This window comes from Erythrolamprus reginae, chromosome 4 (assembly GCF_031021105.1).
Source record: "Erythrolamprus reginae isolate rEryReg1 chromosome 4, rEryReg1.hap1, whole genome shotgun sequence".
NCBI lineage: Eukaryota > Metazoa > Chordata > Lepidosauria > Squamata > Dipsadidae > Erythrolamprus > Erythrolamprus reginae.
Genome location: NC_091953.1, coordinates 27,133,835 through 27,155,036, shown reverse-complemented (window position 1 = coordinate 27,155,036; position 21,202 = coordinate 27,133,835). Strand labels below are relative to the sequence as shown.

The window sequence follows — 21,202 nt, the reverse complement described above, 5'->3', positions numbered from 1 at the left end:
AAATGGCCCAGGCCACAGAATGAAGCAGAACATTCTGGACTTTCCAGGAATGATTTGTTCCTCAATCATAAAATGTTCATATCCTTGGTATAATATTGATTGATTGATTGATTGATTGATTGATTGATTGATTGATTGGATTTGTATGCCGCCCCTCTCTGGAGACTCGGGGCGGCTAACAGCAACAATAAAAACAGTGTACAATAGTAATCTGATGTTAAAAACGATTAAAAACCCATTAATATAAAAACCAAACATACATACATACATACCATGCATAGAATTGTAGAGGCCTAGGGGGAAAGAGGATCTCAATTCCCCCATGCCTGATGGCAGAGTTGGGTTTTAAGTAGCTTACGAAAGGCAAGGAGGGTGGGGACAATTCTAATCTCTGGGGGGAGTTGGTTCCAGAGGGCCGGGGCCTCCACAGAGAAGGCTCTTCCCCTGGGTCCCGCCAAGCGACATTGTTTAGTTGACGGGACCCGGAGAAGATCCACTCTGTGGGACCTAACTGGTCGCTGGGATTCGTGCAGCAGAAGGCGGTCCCTGAGATAATCTGGTCCGGTGCCATGAAGGGCTTTATAGGTCATAACCAACACTTTGAATTGTGACCGGAAACTGATCTGCAACCAATGCAGACTGTGGAGTGTTGGTGTAACATGGGCATATTTGGGAAAGCCCATGATTGCTCTCGCAGCTGAATAAATTAACACCAACAAAAATAACTTCTGTAGGAAAGGACTTTAACTATGTCCATAGACAATACTGCTCGACTTATATCGACAACGGAGCCCAAAATTTCTCCTGCTAAGTGAGACAGTTCTTAAGAGAGGTTTGCCCCATTTTATGAACTTTATTGCCACGGTTAGTAAGTGAATCACTGCAGTTTTTAAGTTAGTAATGTGGTGGTTAAGTGAATCTGGTTTCTTGTCAGAAGGTAGCAAAACGAGATCACACGACTACAACCATCAAAAATACAAACCAATTCCCAAGTGGAAATGCTCGACTACTGTAACGCTCTCTACATGGGGCTACCTTTGAAAAGTGTTTGGAAACTTCAGATCATGCAGAATGCAGCTGCTAGAGCAATCATGGGCTTCCCTAGGTATGCCCATGTTACCACCAACACTCCGCAGTCTGCATTGGTTGCCAATCAGTTTCCAGTCACAATTCAAAGTGTTGGTTATGACCTATAAAGCCCTTCATGTCATCGGACTAGAATATATCTGGGTCCGCCTTCTGCCGCACAAATCCCAGCGACTGGTTAGGTCCCACAGAGTCGGTCTTCTCCGGGTCCCGTCGACTAAACAATGTCGTCTGGCGGGACCCAGGGGAAGAGCCTTCTCTGTGGTGGCCCCGACCCTCTGGAACCAGCTCCCCGCGGAGATCAGAATTGCCCCCACCCTCCTTGCCTTTCGTAAGCTCCTTAAAACCCAACTCTGTTGTCAGGCTTGGGGGAACTGAACTACTCTTTTCCCCCTAGGCCTATACAATTTATGCATGGTATGTTTGTATGTATGTTTGGTTTTAAATAAGGGTTTTTAATTATTTTAAACATTAGATTTGTTATATGCTGTTTACTACTGTTGTTAGCCGCCCCGAGTCTACGGAGAGGGGCGGCATACAAATCTAATAAATAAATAAATAAGTATCTGAAATATCATATGACCATAGAAATGTTCACCAGTCGTAAGTGTGAAAAAAGCCTTAAGTCACTTTTTTCAGTGCCATTGTTACTTTAAAGATCATTAATGAATAGCTGTAAGTGGAGGACTACCTGTATGTGTTTATTTTACTGTTTTGTTTATGTAGCTAAGTGAATTCTGAATAATGAAATAGCAGAGTTGTATATTTTTTGTTTGTAACGTGAGTATTTATAGAAAATCCTCAAAACTTGCAATAATATATTGAAAACCATTGTGCCATATGCTGTTTCTGTACTCACTGATGCTACTTAAACAGATCTATGTAGAAATGAAATATTTAAAAGAAATAAGACAATCAAGTACTTTAGAAGCTATAGGCCCTTTTGATAAAATGAAAATAGTTTTTCCCCCATAGAATTATAGACCAATATGTTTGGCAGAAAATTGATTTGCTGCTTATAAACATAATAGCAGTATTATAAATTTCCATCTGTTCTGAATTCCATTATTGTTACTTAGCATACTTATGTTTAACATATCTTAGCATTCATAATCAGAACAGAAATTCATTTGGAACATTACCTCTGCAAGAATAAAATATGTCCTGGTAATCCTCCACTTTGCAACATACAAATTAAACCAATAACAAGATTATATAACATATCATGGGCGGCATGGATTTTCTATCTCCCAAAGAAACAAGTTGCTGTCAGTGTTCCCTCTAATTTTTTGGGGGGGTGGGCGGAAAAGTATAGTGTCTGAGCGGCAGTCCCTTCGGGACTGGGCGGCACAGAAATAATAAATAAATAAATAAATAAATAAATAAATAAGCAAACAAACAAACAAACAAATAAAAAACCCACCCTGTGTTTGCCTCAGAGAATTTCAAAATAAAATACTGTACTGTGTGTCTATAACAGTGAGCTCATAATAGGGCAACTCTATCAATATCAAAATGCCACTTAAATAGTTGAGCTAGTTTCAAACTAGATTTTGATTTTCTTTCTCTCTTCCTTACTCCCATTCTTTTTTCTTTCTCTTTTCCTTCCTCTCTTTTTTCTATCTGTTTCTCTCTCTTCCTCTCTTCCTCTCTCTCTCCTTCCCTCTCACTCTTTCCCTCTCGGCTTCTGGGCAGGTTTGGAAAACTCTGAGTTGATGATGATTTTTAAGTGAGCGATTGCTCACTGCTCAGCTTAGAGGGAACTATGGTTGCTGTAGTAAACTCTAAAATCTACGTGCTTTTGGAAATCTAACTTTTCTTCCATATTTGTGATTGTTTTCTTGTATTCAGGAAAATACATTATCCAGAACATAGCAGCTCAGAATGATGGAGAAAAAACGAAAGTTAAAGTTAAAGTTCGCATCAATTGCCATGGCATTTTTAGTGTCTCAACTGCATCAATGGTGGAGCAGATGAAAATAGAAGAAACTGAAAGTCCCAATATTGAGGCTGAAATAGAGCCTCAGAGTCAAAAACCTGAGAACTGTGATGTAAGTTGGTCTCGTCCTGTAGAAAATTTAGAATTTTCTTTATTCTAGAAGATGGTAGCATTTCAAAACATAATAATTAAAGGGCGTTAAGGGCGGGTCAGTTAGAAGATTTTTTGCTTCTTGAGCTCTTCCAAATTTTAAACCAGGGATGGATAAAAGTACCAAGTGCAAGAAACTGTTTAAAACTGAGTTTAACTTGAAATGGGCTTTTAGTTTAACCAAACAAATGTTTGCAAACTTATCAATAGGGAACAACTATTGGAGCAGTACAGTTATTAGAGTGTAATTTTTATTTTTATTTTCCTCAGTAAGGTACAGTGGTACCTCGTGATACGAACCCCTCGTGATACGAACCTGGGGTTCATAAATTTTTTGCCTCTTCTTACGAACTTTTTTCGGCTTACGAACCCACCGCAGATCGCAAAATGGCGCTCCGCCGGGCGCCGCCGCCCGGCTGTCACCTTTTAAAATAGCCGGGGGGCTTCTCTGCGTTCTCCTGAACCCGAACGTTTTGGGTTTGGGTTTGGGAGGCCGCTGAGAAGCACCCGGCTGTTTCAGAAGGTTACAGCCGGGTGGCGCCTCTTGGCGGAGCGCCGTTTTTGCGATTGGCGGCGGCGTTTTCGGCCGATCTGGAGGCTGGAAAGGAGGTGGGGAATCCCAATAGGGAATTCCATGGGCGGAGCTTTGACGTCACGAAAGTTTGGGTTCGGGTTCAGGAGAACGCCGAGAAGCCCCCCGGCTGTTTTAAAAGGTGACAGCCAGGCGGCGGCGCCCAGCAGAGCGCCATTTTGCGGGTTTTTTTCTTTTTGCACGCATTAATCGCTTTTACATTGTTTCCTATGGGAAACAATGTTTCGTCTTAAGAACTTTTCGCCTTACGAACCTACTTCCGGAACCAATTAAGTTCGTAAGACGAGGTATTACTGTATTTTGAAATGTTAATCCCCAATATCTGAGGGCACAATATTATCTAGTAAACTCCCATTATCTTATTGATAGACTACGAATTCTATATGTTACGAGTTCAAAGTGTTGAATCCCTTCAGCTATGAGTCTCAGTTAACAGTAATGGAGGGAAATGACATTTTGTAGTGTTGTTATCAATCACAATAGCTGATTGATACTGAGTGACAATTTTTTCTGCACCTGTCTTGGAATAATTCAAATGCGCCTGGATATGAAATAGCTTATTCATTAAAAGAAGGCATTTTCAGCTCAAATCTGGGAAGAGGGATAATTCTGCAGCATCAAGAGGAGAGTTAGAGATTGTGATGAATTATATAATTTGCTTGGTGTTAGTGATTCATCTATCTGGCAACATTGAAGAGATGCTTAATGGCACTTTGCTCTCAAGAGATGAATTTCCATCCATTTTATGATGCTTATGTATGTAGAAATCCTCTATCTTGTCTTTCAGAGGTATCAAATGTTAAGTGTTTTTTGCTTCCTTAATGGCTTTTTGTTGTTACATTTTCACATCTTTTGTGCCTGGGCTCTCATTTCAGAAGAATATCCAGCAAGACAACACTGAGGCTGGACCTCAGTCCCAGGTACAAACAGATGGTCAGCAAACATCACAGTCTCCCCCTTCTCCTGAGGTTCCCTCTGAAGAAAATAAAATCCCCAGTGGTGAAAAAGTGAGTGTCTTTTCAATGGGTTCTGTTGCGGGGGAAATGTAACTATGTAAAAGTAATCTCATATAAATGATAATCTTCTAGTAAATCCGCATTAGCTTAGATCTCATGGAGGTGTAATGTTGAAATTACACCCAAGAGAAAATTACAGTATTGGGACAAACTGGATTCTGTTATACTGGGATTTTTTTCTGTTAGGCCCTGATGTAATTGCGGTATTGTATTATTCACTCTAGGGAAATGAAAAGAAAAGTGATCAACCTCCAGATGCTAAGAAACCCAAAATAAAAGTGAAAAATGTTGATTTGCCTATTGAAACTAATTTAGTATGGCAGCTTGGGAAGGATCTGCTGAATATGTATATTGAAACAGAGGTATGTTAAATTATCTTCAGCATCCCTGTTCTGTTTTTTCCGCTTAGTTGCAATTTTGGTTCTAGGGAATGTATTGAGGCTAATTATTAGCTGAAAAAAATAATTGAAAATGAACATTTCACTGATCAGTTATATCAGAGGTCCCCAACCTTTTTTGCACCAGGGACCGGCTTTAAGCTAGACCAGTTTTCCATGGCCCGGTGGGGGGGGGGGGGGGGAGCTAGCTGTCAGCGGCGCCGTAAAAGGGGCGATCAAGAGAGGAATGGGTGAATGAATGGACGGAGGGTGGGAAGGAAGGAAGGAAAGAGGGAAGGGACAGGAACAGAAGAAGGGTGCAAAGGAAGCAAGGAAAGGTGTGAAAGGGGAGAGTAAGAGAGGAAGGAGTGAAAGAAGGGAATGAGGGAGGAAAGAAGGGAGGAAGGAAAAGGAAAGCAAGAAATGGAGGGAGGAAAGGAAGGAAAGAAAGAAAGAAGGGGGGAAGGGACAGGAACAGAGGAAGGAAGCAAGGAAACTTATGAAAGGGGAGAGTAAGGGAAGAAGGTAGGAAGGAGAAAGAAAAGAAGAAATAGAGGAAGGGAAGGTAAAAGAGAGAAAGAAAAAGAGCAAGAAAGAAAGCAAGAAAGAGAAAGAAAGAAAGAAAGAAAGAAAGGCAACTTCAAAGAAAGGCTCACTGAGCATCTCTCACTCTCTCTCTCTTTCTATCCCTCTTTCTTTCTTTCTCTTCCTTTCTCTCTCTCCTCTTCCTTTATCTCCTCTCTCTCTCCCTCTCTTTCTCTCCCCCCTCTCTCCCCTTTCCCTCTCTCTTTCTCTCTCTCCCTCTCTTGCTATCTCTCCCCACTTTCCCTCTCTCTTTCTCTCTCTCCCTCTCTTGCTATCTCTCCCCCCTCTCCCTCTCTCCCTCTCCCTCTCTTTCTCTCTCTCTCCCCCTCTTTCTCTCTCTTCTTCTCACTTTCTCTCTCTTGTTTTCTTTCTGTCTCTTTTGCTTTCTCTCTCTCACTCTTTCTTGTTTTCTTTCTCACGCTCTTTCTCTCTCTTGTTCTCTCTCTTGCTATCTCTTTCTCCCCCCCTTTCTCTCACTCTCTCTTTCTCACTTTCTCTCTATCTTGCTGTCTGTTGCTATCACTCACTCTCGTTCTCTGTTCTTCTCAGCGGTGACGCGCGCACGCCCTGCCCGCCTCACCTTTGCGAGAGCACTTTCGCCCCGGGCTCTCAGCAAGGGGGTTTGCAGGAGAGGTGGGGCCGGCGAAGGTGATATTCAATGTCGGGGGCGCACAGGCGGTTGCACGCGCTCCCTATCTCCCTGCTAGCCCACTCGGAATATTCAAAATAAGAAAAGCCTTCGCCGGCAAAGGTTTTTCTTATTTTGAATACTCCGAGTGGGCTAGCAGGGAGATAGGGAGCGCGTGCAACCGCCCGTGCGCCCCCGACATTGAAGACCTCCGCTGAGAAAAGCCTTTGCCGGCATTTCCTCTCGGCGTCAAGGAGGCGCAGCGGCGGGCGGAGAGGGAAGGGGGGGGGCAGCGGCGTCCCTCCTGGCCTTGGCGGGCCGCCCGACCCTCCCCACCTCCTGCAAACGCAGCGGGCGGCGGGGGGAGAGCGAGGAGCCGGTTCCGGCGGGTGCGGGGCTTGGCTGGCTGGCGGGGGGAGCGCCGCTGGTGGTGCGGAAAGGCCGAGGGGGCCCTGGCGCCGCGGACCGGCTGAAAACCCCCAACGGCCCGGTGCCGGTCCGCGGACCGGCGGTTGGGGACCTCTGAGTTATACTGTTGAGGATGAGACTATGTTGATTTTTAATATCAATGATTTGTTTGTTTATTTATTTATTTATTATTAATTTGACTTCTATGCCGCCCACTCCCAATGGGACTCACAGTGGCTCACAGCAATATAAAACTACAGTACAATATAAAAATAAGTCAGATATTAAATATTACAACAATAAAACCCCATTATAAAAACCCACAAGGCAAACAGTCCAATCAACATACCTGCATACCAATCATGCACAATTTGGCCAATACAAATGTAATATTCACGGCCCCCAGGCCTGCCGGCAAAGCCAGGTCTTCACAGCCTTTCAGAAGGCCAGCAGGGTAAGAGCAGTATGGACATTGGAGGGGGGGGAGTTGGTTCCATAGAACCGGGGCAGCCACAGAGAAGGCCCTGCCTTGCAGTTCTGCCCACCTGCATTGCTTAGCTGATGGGACCTGGAGAGGGTAAACCCTCTGAAATCTTATTGGTATCTGAGACGTATGCGGCAGGAGACGGTCCCGTAAATAGTCTGGTCCTAAGACATATGGGGTTTTATAGGTAATAACCAACTCCTTGAATTGTGACCGGAGACACATCGGTAGCCAGTGCAGCACATGGAATGTTGGTGTTATATGGGTGTATCGAAGTACACCCATGATGGCTCGCACAGCTACATTCTGGACTATTTACAGTCTCTGAACACTCTTCAAGGATAGCCCCATTATTATTAGGGTAGCGCATTGCAATAATCAAGATACAATTTTGTTGATACAATTTTACTCATGTTTAGGGTTGTTGTCCCTGACACTATGGGAAATTACTGTGCAATCTTGAAACCTGACTGACTAGGTATTTTAGACCAAGTGTAGTTTCATTTCTTCTCCCTCCACGAGTGGCAGTTGACTTAGTTAAATCAGTTCCATGTACAGTATAGGAGGGGCATGGAGTGCAATGAATGTTCAGCCTTTAGAACTTACATTTAGTTGGTTGCCAAATTTTATCTCTCAGTGTATATTGTAAAAAAAAATATTTTATAAATGCTCAAAGCCCACAATAGGTGCTGTTGACACTTGATGCTGTAAACCTGGTCAATATTTCTGGGCATGTTTTTAGATACTCTCATTATTGTCATAAATTTCTTGTGTGCGCTAGAATCCTGTTTACTGCATTATTATCTATCAAAGTGAGTGTTTAAAAAGAAAAGCACAGCTTTGCAACACAGAATGCATTTTGTGAATCATTCATTGAGTTGTAAATAAAGGCTTTGAAGGGATTTAATTGAAGAGGCAATTATACTGTACCACTAAAGACTGATCTGATTACTGGGTTTTTTTGTAAACAGGGCAAGATGATCATGCAGGACAAATTGGAGAAGGAAAGAAATGACGCAAAGAATGCAGTCGAAGAATACGTTTATGATTTTAGAGACAAGCTGTCTGGATCCTATGAAAAATTTGTGTGTGAGCAGGTAGTTGTTTTATTTATTTAAAATATTTCATCCAGAATGCCAGTTTAGGATATTTACAGTGCACTAATTAAATATAATTGCTCATTGCATATGCTGCCTTGGGATTCTCTGGGTAGAGGTGTAACATACTATGAAGTATCAGATTAAAAAAGGATAATCCTTTTAATTTAATTCTCCTTTAAAGCCATTTAAATCTGCTTTAATTGTTATGGTCACAGCTTTCAGTGGCAAATTCTTAAGTTTGCAATAGCATTTTGGATTCCATTGTTCAATTTCTATTCAGCAAATCTACCTCCCTTCTGCTTGTGTATTCATTTTCTTCCTAAAAATGTATTAATATATTAAACATATGGAAACATATGGAAGGTCTTAAGCATAAAACGTATCAGGAAAGACTTCATGAACTCAATCTGTATAGTCTGGAGGACAGAAGGAAAAGGGGGGACATGATCGAAACATTTAAATATGTTAAAGGGTTAAATAAGATCCAGGAGGGAAGTGTTTTTAATAGGAAAGTGAACACAAGAACAAGGGGACACAATCTGAAGTTAGTTGGGGGAAAGATCAAAAGCAACGTGAGAAAGTATTATTTTACTGAAAGAGTAGTAGATGCTTGGAACAAACTTCCAGCAGACGTGGTTGGTAAATCCACAGTAACTGAATTTAAACATGCCTGGGATAAACATATATCCATCCTAAGATAAAATACAGAAAGTAGTATAAGGGCAGACTAGATGGATCATGAGGTCTTTTTCTGCCGTCAGTCTTCTATGTTTCTATGTTTCTTAACATGTATTAATTGTGATTATTATTTTATATATGATTAAGAGCAATTTTATATTATGAATATAACTAATCCAACTATTAGCTGGTGGGCGGTGCTGTTAAAAAATAAACTACTTGTTAACTCTTGCTTAGGATCGCCAAAATTTTTCTATACTGCTGTCAGAAATAGAAGATTGGCTATATGAAGAAGGAGAAGACCAAGCTAAACAAGTCTACATGGACAAATTGACTGGATTAAAGGTATAGCTAACTTTCATTTTATACGTTGGATTTTAAAAGTGCTATTGATTGCTAAAATGGCCCGTTTCTATTCTGATCTCTTTTAGAAATTTGGTACTCCCATTGAAATGAGATATCAAGAAGCAGAGGAGCGGCCAAAGCTGGTAGAGGAACTGGGGCATAAACTTCACATATATGCTGGGATTACAGAGGAATATAAGAACAAAGTATGTAATTGCAGTTATAGTACATACTTGAACTGTGAAGTGCTCTAAATTCTCTTTGTAAAATGTATTCAGATCAGTGGTGCATGACATTACTTAACAGTTGATAATTTTTTTTACAGCTTATGGTTATATAGACTCCACTGCTACAAAAACAATAAATTGTAAGAAATCCCAGATTTTAGAGGATTGTTTATTTTGTTTGTTTTTTCAAGTATGTGTTGTGATTCAGTCTGAGGCTCCTCAGGGAACGGCTGGAACTCTGCCGGCTTCATGCTCAGAGGGGGAGGACGAGGAACAGGAGGAGGAGGAGGAACAGGCAGACGGGGAAGAGGAATGTCAGGACGAGGACGAGGGAGAACAGCCTGAGACCCCCGGGGGGAGCTCTCCCCAGCGAGTAGCCTGGAGTCATTAGATGAGAACGCACAAGCCATCATAGATATGAGGCAGAGAAGGGCAGCACAACGAAGGGGACAATTAGCCAGGTATTTCCATCCCTAATAGGCAGCAGCTGGGTTTGGGTGTGGTTCTCCTCAGAAAGGTTGAAAAGGCAGGCCCGCCCTTCCTGTATTGTGGAGAGTTATCTTTTGGGAGTCCTGTGACCTTGCTTCGATCCTTGGCGTCTCTGATTCTGGCTTGTGGCCTCGAAGGCTGAAAACTTGGGAGAGGCGTGGGTTTTATTATCTACAGTGGTGTGTGTGCCAGCAAGAAGCCTGTTGTATTGTCTGGCCGTCGTGACTTTTCTGTGAAGCTTCATAGCATTCCAGTTTGTAAGAACAGTTTTTGTTATCTGTGTTTGTTTTCAAAGATATAAAATGACTTTGCTTTTTGCCAGCATGTCTGGCTACTCTTTTTAGTTGGTGTTGACGTCTGGGGGAACCCAGACAGAACAGTATGTATTGGGGTATACAAAGGTATAATAATATTTATATACATGATACTGAAATGCCATGACTATCATTCTGGTACAAGACAATAGGGGGACACAAAATAGAAAACCGAGTTTTAATAATTAGGCTGAACAATTAGGTGGGGCTACTTTTGGTATATAACACGCGCCCAGGTTTTCACCTCTTGGGGAGTAAATGGATGCGTCTTATACTCCGAAAATATGGTACTTTTTACATTAATTTATATTAACACATTTTGGTCATTGCAACCACCTATCAAGCTTTAGAACTGTTTTTATTTCCATTATCCTTATATTTGTGTGAATACTTGTTTTCGCTTAAAATCTGCATAAAATTTATGTTTGTGAAGTTGAAATATTGATGAATTAAAAGTTTTATGAGAAAATTAAATGGAGAGGGAACAGTTTTTCTCAGTGCAAGAACCATGAGCAGGCTATTTTAAAGCGAGAAGATGTAATTTAATGTGAATTTTATAAATGAGGACCTGGATTGTGGGGGCAATATACTGGCTCTGTTAAAAACAATGCTATTGCTAACATGTTGTAAGCCGCTCTGAGTCTCAGGAGAAGGGCGGCATAAAAATCAAATCAATCAATCAATCTGTTTTCTAACCTAAAACAGTGATCCCCAACCTTTCTGGCTTGGTGGACCAGCAAGGGGTGGGATGGGGCAAAGAGATAATGGTTCTCTGTGAGTGGCACAACTCCATGGAACTTTGCACATGAACAAGCATGAGCGCCTGCCACTCGTGCAGATGGAGCTATGTGTACGCGCATGCTCACCCACCACTTGCACAGTCTGGTTCCTGTCCCAGGGGCTGGGAACCCCTGATCTAAAATATAACAATCTAATGTCTCAGTAAGCTACAGTTCCCCAAAAATCTCCACAATTTAGAGATTGCTTACCTTCCATGATAATGATAATAATAATAATAATAATAATAATTATTATTATTATTATTATTAATTAGATTTGTATGCCGCCCCTCTCCGTAGACTTGGGGCGGCTCACAACAACAATAAAAACAATATACAGTGTAACAAATCTAATAATTAAAAGAAAGCATCTAAAACCCCGTCATTTAAAAAACCATACAACACAAGCATACCATACATAAAACTCTGTAATCCTGGAGGAGGTGTCTAAATTCCCCCACGCCTGGCGATATAGGTGGGTCTTAAGCAATTTACGAAAGACGAGGGTGGGGGCAATTCTGATCTCTGGGGGGAGTTTATTCCAGAGGGTTGGGGCCGCCACAGAAAAGACTCTTCCCCTGGGGCACGCCAGACAATATTGTTTAGTCGATGGGACCCGGAGAAGGACAACTCTGTGGGACCTTATCGGTCGCTGGGATTCGTGCGGCAGAAGATGATCCCGGAGGTATTCTGGTCCGATGCCATGTAGGGTTTTATAGGTCATTACCAACACTTTGAATTGTGACCGGAAACTGATCGGCAGCCAATGCAAGCCACAGAATGTTGGAGAGATGTGGGCGAACCTAGGTAACCCCATAATAGCTCTTGCGGCCACATTCTGAATGATCGGAAGTTTCCGAACACTTTTCAATGGTAGCCCCATGTAGAGAGTGTTGCAGTAGTTGAACCTCGAGGTGATGAGGGCATGAGCGACTGTGAGCAATGACTCCCTGTCCAAATAGGGCCGCAACTGGTGCACCAGGTGAACCTGTGCAAACGCCCTCCTTGCCACAACCGAAAGATGTTGTTCCAATGTTAGCTGTGGATCAAGGAAGACGCCCAAATTGCAAACCCTCTCCAAGGGGAGCAATAATTCCCCCCCCCCAGGGTAATTGACAGACATGGAATTGTCCTTGGGAGGCAAAACCCACAGCCACTTCGTCTTGTCGGGGTTGAGTTTGAGCTTGTTGACACCCATCCAGACCCCAACAGCCTCCAGGCACATCACTTCCACTGCTTCGCTGATTGGACATGGGGTGGAGATGTATAACTGGGTATCATCAGCATATTGATGATACCTCACCCCATGCCCTTGGATGATCTCACCCAGCGGTTTCATGTAGATGTTAAATAGCAGGGCGGAGAGGACCGACCCTGAGGCACCCTACAAGGGAGAGACCTAGGGGTCAACCTTTGACCCCCCATTAACACCGACTGCGACTGATGTTTACTTAAGCAGCAAGCCAACATAACAAGCAATCTTATTTCTTATATAATAAGTCAGAAATTTGGGTGTATGAAAGTATGGCCTTGTAATAAGTGGCTTTGCTGAGACTGAATGGAAGGGACAGGAAAAATATACATGATGAATTTACATTTTGAGTTTAAATTAATTACGATTAACTTATTTATATTTTATAGTCATCCATGCCCTGGTCACCTCTCATTTGGGTTATTATAAGTTATTCTACATAGATCTGTCTCTGAAGAGCATCCAGATGCTTCAGTTGACTCAAAACGAAGCAGCCACATTGTGAAAGCTGCACTGGTTGCCAATTTGCTTCTGGGTACAATTCAAGGTACCTCTATCTTATCATCTCTAAAAGCCCTACATGGCTTGTGACCCTGTTATTTGATGGAACATCTCTGCCCAATTCTGGCCAATAGAACAGGGTTAAAGGGTTAAATAAGGTTCAGGAGGGAAGTGTTTTTAATAGGAAAGTGAACACAAGAACAAGGGGACACAATCTGAAGTTAGTTGGGGGAATGATCAAAGGCAACATGAGAAAATATTATTTTACTGAAAGAGTAGTAGATCCTTGGAACAAACTTCCAGCAGACGTGGTTGGTAAATCCACAGTAACTGAATTTAAACATGCCTGGGATAAACATATATCCATTGTAAGATAAAATACAGGAAATAGTATAAGGGCAGACTAGATGGACCATGAGGTCTTTTTCTGCCTTCAGTCTTCTATGTTTCTATGTTTCTAAAGCAGAAGGCAGGACAGATAGCAGGTCACAACTATTGCAGATCCCAACAGGGAAGTACATCTGATGTGATCTCAAAAAAAGTTTCCTGCCACTGGAACATCATTCTTTCAGGGATGAGATTGGAACCCACATTATTTTTCCACAATACCTTGAAGGGCATAGTTTTGTCAATGGGTTTGGGAGCCTCGGAGCTTATCAAGTGACTTGTCTGATTCTGTTACTGCTATGGAGTATGATGGGGGATAGCCTGGAATTAGGGAGGGCTATATAAATTTAATAAATAAATATTATTGACTAATAAAATAGCCCTTAATTGGTGAACAATAATATTAGTGCTGATAATTAAAGCTTGAGATGGCCTTGAAAAAATGCCTATATCAATAACTAACATGTTGCATTTTTGTTTCAGGATGAGAAATATATTCATATTGATGAAAGTGAAATGAATAAAGTTGAGAAGTGTATCAGTGACACAACAGAATGGCTAAACAACATTATAAACATCCAAGCCAAACAAAATCTTGATCAAGATCCTGTTATGCGTGCAAGTGAAATCAGAAGACAGCTGAGGGTAAGTTTTAATTACGATGCAGATCTACATGTTTTTAAAAAAGCTTCCTTGTAATCACATATGTTTTTTATGATTCATTTTTCTAATTTAAACCTGGTCTGAATAAAAAAAGGACAGAGCATAACAAATGTAATGGTATTAACATAAAATAAAACAGTTCCACTGTCTCTCCTCATTTCCTATATAACTATTGCATGCCAAAATGAGGGAGAAATTGAGCAAGATAAAAATGAATGATGTCTGGTATTAGTTATTTATTTATTTAATTTCTACATGTATGTATTGTGATTTCATCAGTTATTGAGAATCAATAGGGCTCCTACATTTGTTAGTAAACTTGCACTGCAAAATAATTTTAGCATTACTTTCAGAGTCATTACATAGAATAGAATAGAATTTTATTGGCCAAGTGTGATTGGACACACAAGGAATTTGTCTTGGTGCATATGCTCTCAGCGTACATAAAAGAAAAATATACATTTGTCAAGAATCATGTGGTACAACACTTAATGATTGTCATAGGGGTCAAATAAGCAATGAAGAAACAATATTAATAAAAATCTTAGGATACAAGCAACAAGTTACAGTCATATAGTCCTAAGCGGGAGGAAAAGGATGATAGGAATGATGAGAAAAACTAGTAGAATAGAAGTGCAGATTTAGTAAAAAGTCCAACAGTGTTGAGGGAATTATTTGTTTAGTAGAGTGATGGCGTTCGGGAAAAAACTGTTCTTGTGTCGTGTGCAGTGCTCTGTAGCGATTTTTTGAGGGTAGGAGTTGAAAAAGTTTATGTCCAGGGTGCGAGGGGTCAGTAAATATTTTCCCCGCCCTCTTTTTGACTCGTGCAGTACATAGGTCCTCAATGGAAGGCAGATTGGCAGCAATTGTTTTTTCTGCAGTTCTGATTGTCCTCTGAAGTCTGTGTCAGTCTTGTTGGGTTGCAGAACCAAACCAGACAGTTATAGAGGTGCAGATGACAGACTCAATGATTCCTCTGTAGAACTGTATCAGCAGCTCCTTGGGCAGTTTAAGCTTCCTGAGTTGGCACAGAAAGAACATTCTTTGTTGTGCTTTTTGATGATGGTTTTGATGTTAGGTGACCATTGTAGGTTTTGAGATATGATAGAACCTAGAAATTTGAAGGTATCTACTGTTGATACTGTGTTGTCTAGTATTGTGAGAGGTGGAAGGATGGAAGGGTTTCTCCTAAAATCTACCACCATTTCTACAGTTTTTAGTGTGTTCAGTTCTAGACTGTCACACCACAAGATTAGTTGTTCAACCTCCCATCTGTATGTATCCCATCTAACTCAAGCCTAAATAAAAGCAAAATATTTGCTTTTTGGACTCACAATGAAAGTTGCCTTTTGTCACTCTTGTAATGTTTCCCTCTTGTAGGAAATGCACAGTTTATGTGACCCCATTGTTAACCAACCAAAGCCACAAATAGAGTCTCCTAAACAGGAAGAGCCACCAGATACAGCTTCAATCAACAAAACTGAAGAATTAGAAGAAGAAATCAAAAACATTGAGACCATGCAACAGAATGGAAATTGCCACATGAACGAAAGCCCAGTTAGCATGGACTTGGACTAGACCTATCGCATTTCAGTGAGGAATTTTATTGTGGTAAAATGTATTATGTGATATTAGGGAAGATATGTTTGGGGAGTTATTTATATTTTGGAATTCTGTTGTATTATGTGGGGAACGAATATATTGACAAGCTAGAAGTTGAAATCATGTTAATTTTAAAAGGAAAATTGCCTTGGTAACTTTCAGATTCCTGTGGAATTGTGAACACTGACTAAAATCTTCTGTGCAGGAATTTAAACCTTTGTATCAATTAAGGCCAAAGTGTCTTGAAATTGTTGCAAAAGGCACCGCTCCTTTGAAATGAGTGCACTTAGACCTTTTGTAGATGCCAAGGTAGTTTTTCTTTTTGTCTCCAAAATTATTTGTTCCTTCCATTGAAAAGGCATTCGGTCCAAAACAAAATGAAAGCCAAGCTTTAAAAAAAGTTATTTCTATCATTGTCAAAAACATTTGCTAGAGGATGAGAAGACGTATGTGAAGCAGCATGCACAATTGCTTACATTTCATTTTCATGTGTGGAAAACCAGATGAAGGTATAATACATGGGTTTTGTTGTTGGTTCCTGTGATGCCTTTAGTGAGCTTTAATAAAGTTCATGAAAATGGTTACAATTCTTAAAACATTAGCTTTGTTTATTTGTCCTGTTCAATTTTCTACCTTTGTCTTGGAAGCTAATAGTAGGACACAATATTTTTAAAAGTCTCACTTAAAATTCAACCAAAATTGATTATTTTTTGCTGAACTGATTCCATCAATAGGCATTCAACAAATTCCACTTCGAGCCTTGGTCCCTATTTCTGGACCCTTAGGCACTCTAGCACATTAAGAATTGTCTATATAGTGAGAGGAGAAGTACACAAGCAGCACCCATTCTGTTCCTATGTCGCAAATCTAAATGTGATCCTTAGATTCTCCTCTCAGGGCCGAAAAGATTTACCGGTATATAAATCCCTATGGATCACAGTCTCCATTCTGTTTTCCCACTGTATGTACAAGCTGGGCTGAAACTGGCATATAGATCAAGTACAGTACAGCGATCCCTCGTTTATCGCAGGTGTTCCGTTCCAGGACCAGCCGCAATAAACGAAAAACCGCGAAGTAGGGACACTGTATTTACAACGTAATATAACGTTAAAAAATGCCGCCCGCCCATCACCCAGCGCTCCTTTTTCCCTGTGCCTTAAACTAGGAGAGAAGGGGAAGAGACGGGTAATTGTGGTGAGAGAGAGACACACCAGAGGAGAGGGTCCACCACAGAGCAGGTAAGGGGAGCGCAAAACACGCAAAGAAAGCAGGCCAGCTCGGCAAAGGAGGGAGAAGGGAAGAAGACTCGGAGCAATTGTCTGTTTTGCGGAGAGGCATTTTGCAGGCGGTGGGCAGGGGCGGGACATTTACGCTCCCCGGGGACCCGCCAGAGCAGCTCGGCAGCCAAAACAGCCCCCTGAGTTTCTAAACTTGGCTGCCGCCAGCGGGCTTGGCTCTTGCTGGCACTCCCTGTCGGCTGGGGAAAAAGGTAGTGATGGCCTCCCACCCTGTCCCACCCATCTGCTGGACCAGAATCGCAACAGAATGGCTCTGACAAAGCTTCGCCTCCAATCGGGGGTTGGGGAAAAGAGAGGAGCCTGTCTGAAGAAAACTGCTATTGTATATATATTTAAAATATTTTATAAAAACCCGCGATGCACCGAAGCAGCAAACAGTGAATCGCAAAGTGGCGAGGGATTGCCTGATTTAAGGGCAGTGAGAATGGGGGACAAAAAATGTAACCAGATACAGTGGTACCTCATGATACGAACCCCTCACCATACGAACAATCCGAGATACGAACCTGGGGTTCGGAAATTTTTTGCCTCTTCTTCCGAACTTTTTCCATCTTACGAACCCGCCGCCCAAATGCCAAACCCGGAAGTTCGGCAAAAGTTTGGGTTCAGGTGGCTGCCGAGAAGCCCCACCGCCCGTCGGTTCACCTTTTGAAACAGCCGGGGGGCTTCTCGGCGTCCTCCCGAACCTGAATGCCAACCCCGAACTTTTGCCGAACTTCCGGGTTCGGCGTTCGGGAGGCCGCCGAGAAGCCCCGCCGCCCGGCTGTCAGCTTTTCAAAAGAGCCGCGGAGCTGTCGGGCCGGTTGGGAGGCTCAAACGGAGGTGGGGAATCCCAATAGGAAATTCCATGGGCAGAGCTTTGACATCACGAAGACGTCCTTCCTGGCCAGCCGAAACAATGTTTCGTCTTACAAACTTTTTGCCTTACGAACCTCCTCCGGGAACCAATTAAGTTCGTAAGACGAGGTATTACTGTATTGGTAACTTCATTTCAGCTAAAATGAATGCTTAGCAACAGACTGGGAATTTTTGAAAGATAAAAAGCTTTCAAAAGAATCTTCATGAAAATGCAGCAAAAAATGCTAGAATTGGTGGACAGTGAGCAGCTGTCTTAAATTTGGGGTTTTGCCCATGCCCTTTTATGCATTTTATACATGATAAATTTGGGATAGGATTGTATCTATGTGTAGTAGCACATAAATTTTGTCTACTAAATCCAAAATGTTAAAGGCCTATTAAGTATTTTACTGTGGTAGTTTGAGGAAAAAAGAATTAATAAGAAGAAGCTGAGTAGATAGGTTAGGAGTGTAGTTTGAAAAAGAGGTGAATGTGCTTGAGTATTACACAGTAAGTAACAATGCAAAAAAGTTGAAAATGGAAAGTGAAATAAAGCAATAAACCAAGACTAAGGTTGAGGTCCACATTTTGTGAATAGTTCAAATAATAATTTCAACTGTTTCATTCAGAATATTTCCCTGTAACATTTCATTGATAAAAGCTAATGGCCAAAAAAATGCAACCACTGGAACAAGAGCCAATGCTACATTAGGAGTTGCGAAGATAATCTTCAAACATCCAGATAACCACAATATTTTTTATTTCTTTATTTGTATCACACTTGGGTAGTGTTTACCTTACCTTGTCACAATCAAAGTGTCTTTTGGTAGCTTACAGTATATAGAAGACAAGATTAAAACTGTCAGATTCCATATCCACGTAACAAGAAAACATTCAACAATCAAGGGATAGGGTTATAACTGCTAAAAAAAGAGGGAACACTTAACACAATATAACTCCAAGTAAATCAAACTTCTGTGAAATCAAACTGTCCACTTCGGAAGCAACACTGATTCACAATCAATTTCACACGCTGTTGTGCACATTCAACTATGTACAGAACAAAGTATTCAATGAGAATATTTCATTCATTCAGATCTAGGATGTATTATTTGAGTGTTCCCTTTATTTTTTTGAGCAGTATATTTATCTTCAACGTGCAGGCATATATACTCACAATCACTCAAAGTTATGAAATGAAATGTCAGCCTTGGACCGTGCTCCACCTTGTATGCCCACCTATCAGCTCCACCACTACCCCCATAAGCATGTACAGTGTTCCCTCGATTTTTGCGGGTTCTAACTTCGCAAATAGCCTACAGCACGGTTTTTCAAAAAATATTAATTAAAAAATACTTCACAGGTTTTTTTTCCTATACCAGTTTTTCTCACCCGATGACATCATACGTCATCGCCAAACTAATAATTTTTGCAAATAAATAACAAAAAAAGTAATTATTGTTAATAAATTTTGTTTAGAAATATCAGGATCACTGTGTCTTATTCAATGGTGAGTACCAGTAATAATGGTGGACAAATACCGTGTTTCCCCGATAGTAAGACCCCCCCGATTGTAAGACATATGGGGGGTTTCAGGGGGGTCGGCTAATATAAGCCATACCCCGAAAGTAAGACATATGTCTTACTTTCGGGGAAACACGGTACTAAAAGCGAGGGAGCTGTGCGCGGTGGCGCGCTGCGCCCAGAGCTTGGGCCACCCGGCGGGCGAGGCGGCGGCCCTGGCCGAAGCGGCGGAGCGGCCACCGCCCGAGCTCCCTCCGGAGTCTGCCGCCGCCGCGCTTCCTCCGCCGGCCGAGGAGTCCTCCTTATCCGCGCCGGGTTTGGAGTAAGGCTTGAAGCTGGACTTGTCCTCGGCGCCGATGTTGCTGAGCTTCAAGGGTCCGCCTTTGGACGTCTCTTTGTCGATGTTGGGCTTGCGCAGGAAGCGCAGTCGGAGCTCCCGCTCGTGCCGCCGCCAGAGCCGCGCCGCTTCGGCCTGGGCCGCTGCCTCGCCCGCCGAGGACAAGTCCAGCTTCAAGCCTTACTCCAAACCCGGCGCGGATAAGGAGGACTCCTCGGCCGGCGGAGGAAGCGCGGCGGTGGCGGCAGGCTCCGGAGGGAGCTCGAGGCGAAGGGCGCGCGGGGAGCTGCCGGAAATGAGGCGGGCGAAGGAGGGCGCATCTCCGGCCGCTCGCCTCGCCCGCCCACCCAGCGTCTCCGAAGCTTACCGGCCGGGACAGGCAACACGGCGGGAGCAGCAGGAACAGCAACAAGCAGCGAAGCAGCCCGGCGAAGGCTTCTCCTGCCGAAAGGCGCCCGCCAGAGACCGGTAAGCTTCGGAGACGCCGGGTGGGTGGGCGAGGCGAGCGGCCGGAGCTGCCGGAAAGGAGGCGGGCGAAGAAGGACGGGGCGGACAGGCGGGGATGCGAATGTGTCTCCGTGTGTTTGTGTGTGGGGGGGAGGGTGCTACTACTTTTTACCGGACACGGGTGTTGCGGGTTCGGGTAGGTGGGTTGGCCGGGTGTGTCTTATTTTTTCCAATATAAGACATACCCCGAAAGTAAGACATAGGGGGGCTTTTGGTGGTAAAAAGAAAGTAAGACACTGCCTTACTATCGGGGAAACACGGTAGTTAAGGGAATGGGAAATGGTAATTTAGGGGTTTACAGTGTTAAGGGATGGCTTGTGATACTGTCCATAGACCAAAATGGTGTACTTACTTCCGCATCTCTACTTCGCGGAAATTCGACTTTCACGGGCGGTCTCAGAAAGCATCCCCCACAAAAATCGAGGGAACTTCACAAGCCATGATTAGGAGGCTAAAATCTCTCCCCATGCAGTTGGGCCTCTCCACTTGTCCAAGATTACCTCCGGAACTGCCTGCTACTGCGCGAATCCCAGCGACCGATAAGGTCCCACAGAGTTGGCCTTCTCCAAGTCGCGTCGACTAAACAATGTCGTTTGGCGGGCCCCAGGGGAAGAGCCTTCTCTGTGGCAGCCCCGGCTATCTGGAACCAACACCCCCCGGAGATTAGAACTGCCCCCACCCTCCCTGTCTTTCGTAAACTACTCAAGACTCACTTATGCCGCCAGGCATGGGGGAGTTGAGATATTCCTTCCCCCTAGGCCATTACAAGTTATGCATGGTATGTTTGTGTGTATGTTTGGTTTTATAATAAGAGTTTTTAGTTGTTTTATTATTGGATTGTTACATGCTGTTTTTATTATTGTTGTTAGCCGCCCCGAGTCTATGGAGAGGGGCGGCATACAAATCCAATAAATAAATAAATAAATAAATAGGCCTCTCAGCTGAGCTGCTTCCTGACAACTCCCCAGCAGCAGCAACGGGAGTTCAGGCAGTAGTAAACAGAGCTGCCTCCTGACAACTCCCCCGCAGCAGCAATTGGATTTCAAGCGGTAGCAACTGGAGGTCAGTCTGAATGTGTTTCCCATGGCAGCTTTGAT

At 42.8% G+C, this 21,202-nt stretch overlaps 1 protein-coding gene across 1 annotated transcript in view; it reads left to right on the top strand.

Moving 5' to 3' along the window:
• Positions 1-16,198, top strand: part of HSPH1 (heat shock protein family H (Hsp110) member 1) — a 33,591-nt gene extending 17,393 nt beyond the window's left edge. The window contains exons 11-18 of the mRNA XM_070749859.1: positions 2,938-3,137; positions 4,643-4,774; positions 5,008-5,145; positions 8,237-8,362; positions 9,281-9,388; positions 9,475-9,594; positions 13,821-13,982; positions 15,381-16,198. Of these exons, the coding sequence (XP_070605960.1) occupies positions 2,938-3,137; positions 4,643-4,774; positions 5,008-5,145; positions 8,237-8,362; positions 9,281-9,388; positions 9,475-9,594; positions 13,821-13,982; positions 15,381-15,578 (1,184 nt within the window). The 3' untranslated portion in view covers positions 15,579-16,198. The remainder of the gene's footprint in view (positions 1-2,937; positions 3,138-4,642; positions 4,775-5,007; positions 5,146-8,236; positions 8,363-9,280; positions 9,389-9,474; positions 9,595-13,820; positions 13,983-15,380) is intronic.
• The last annotated feature ends 5,004 nt before the right edge of the window (positions 16,199-21,202 follow it).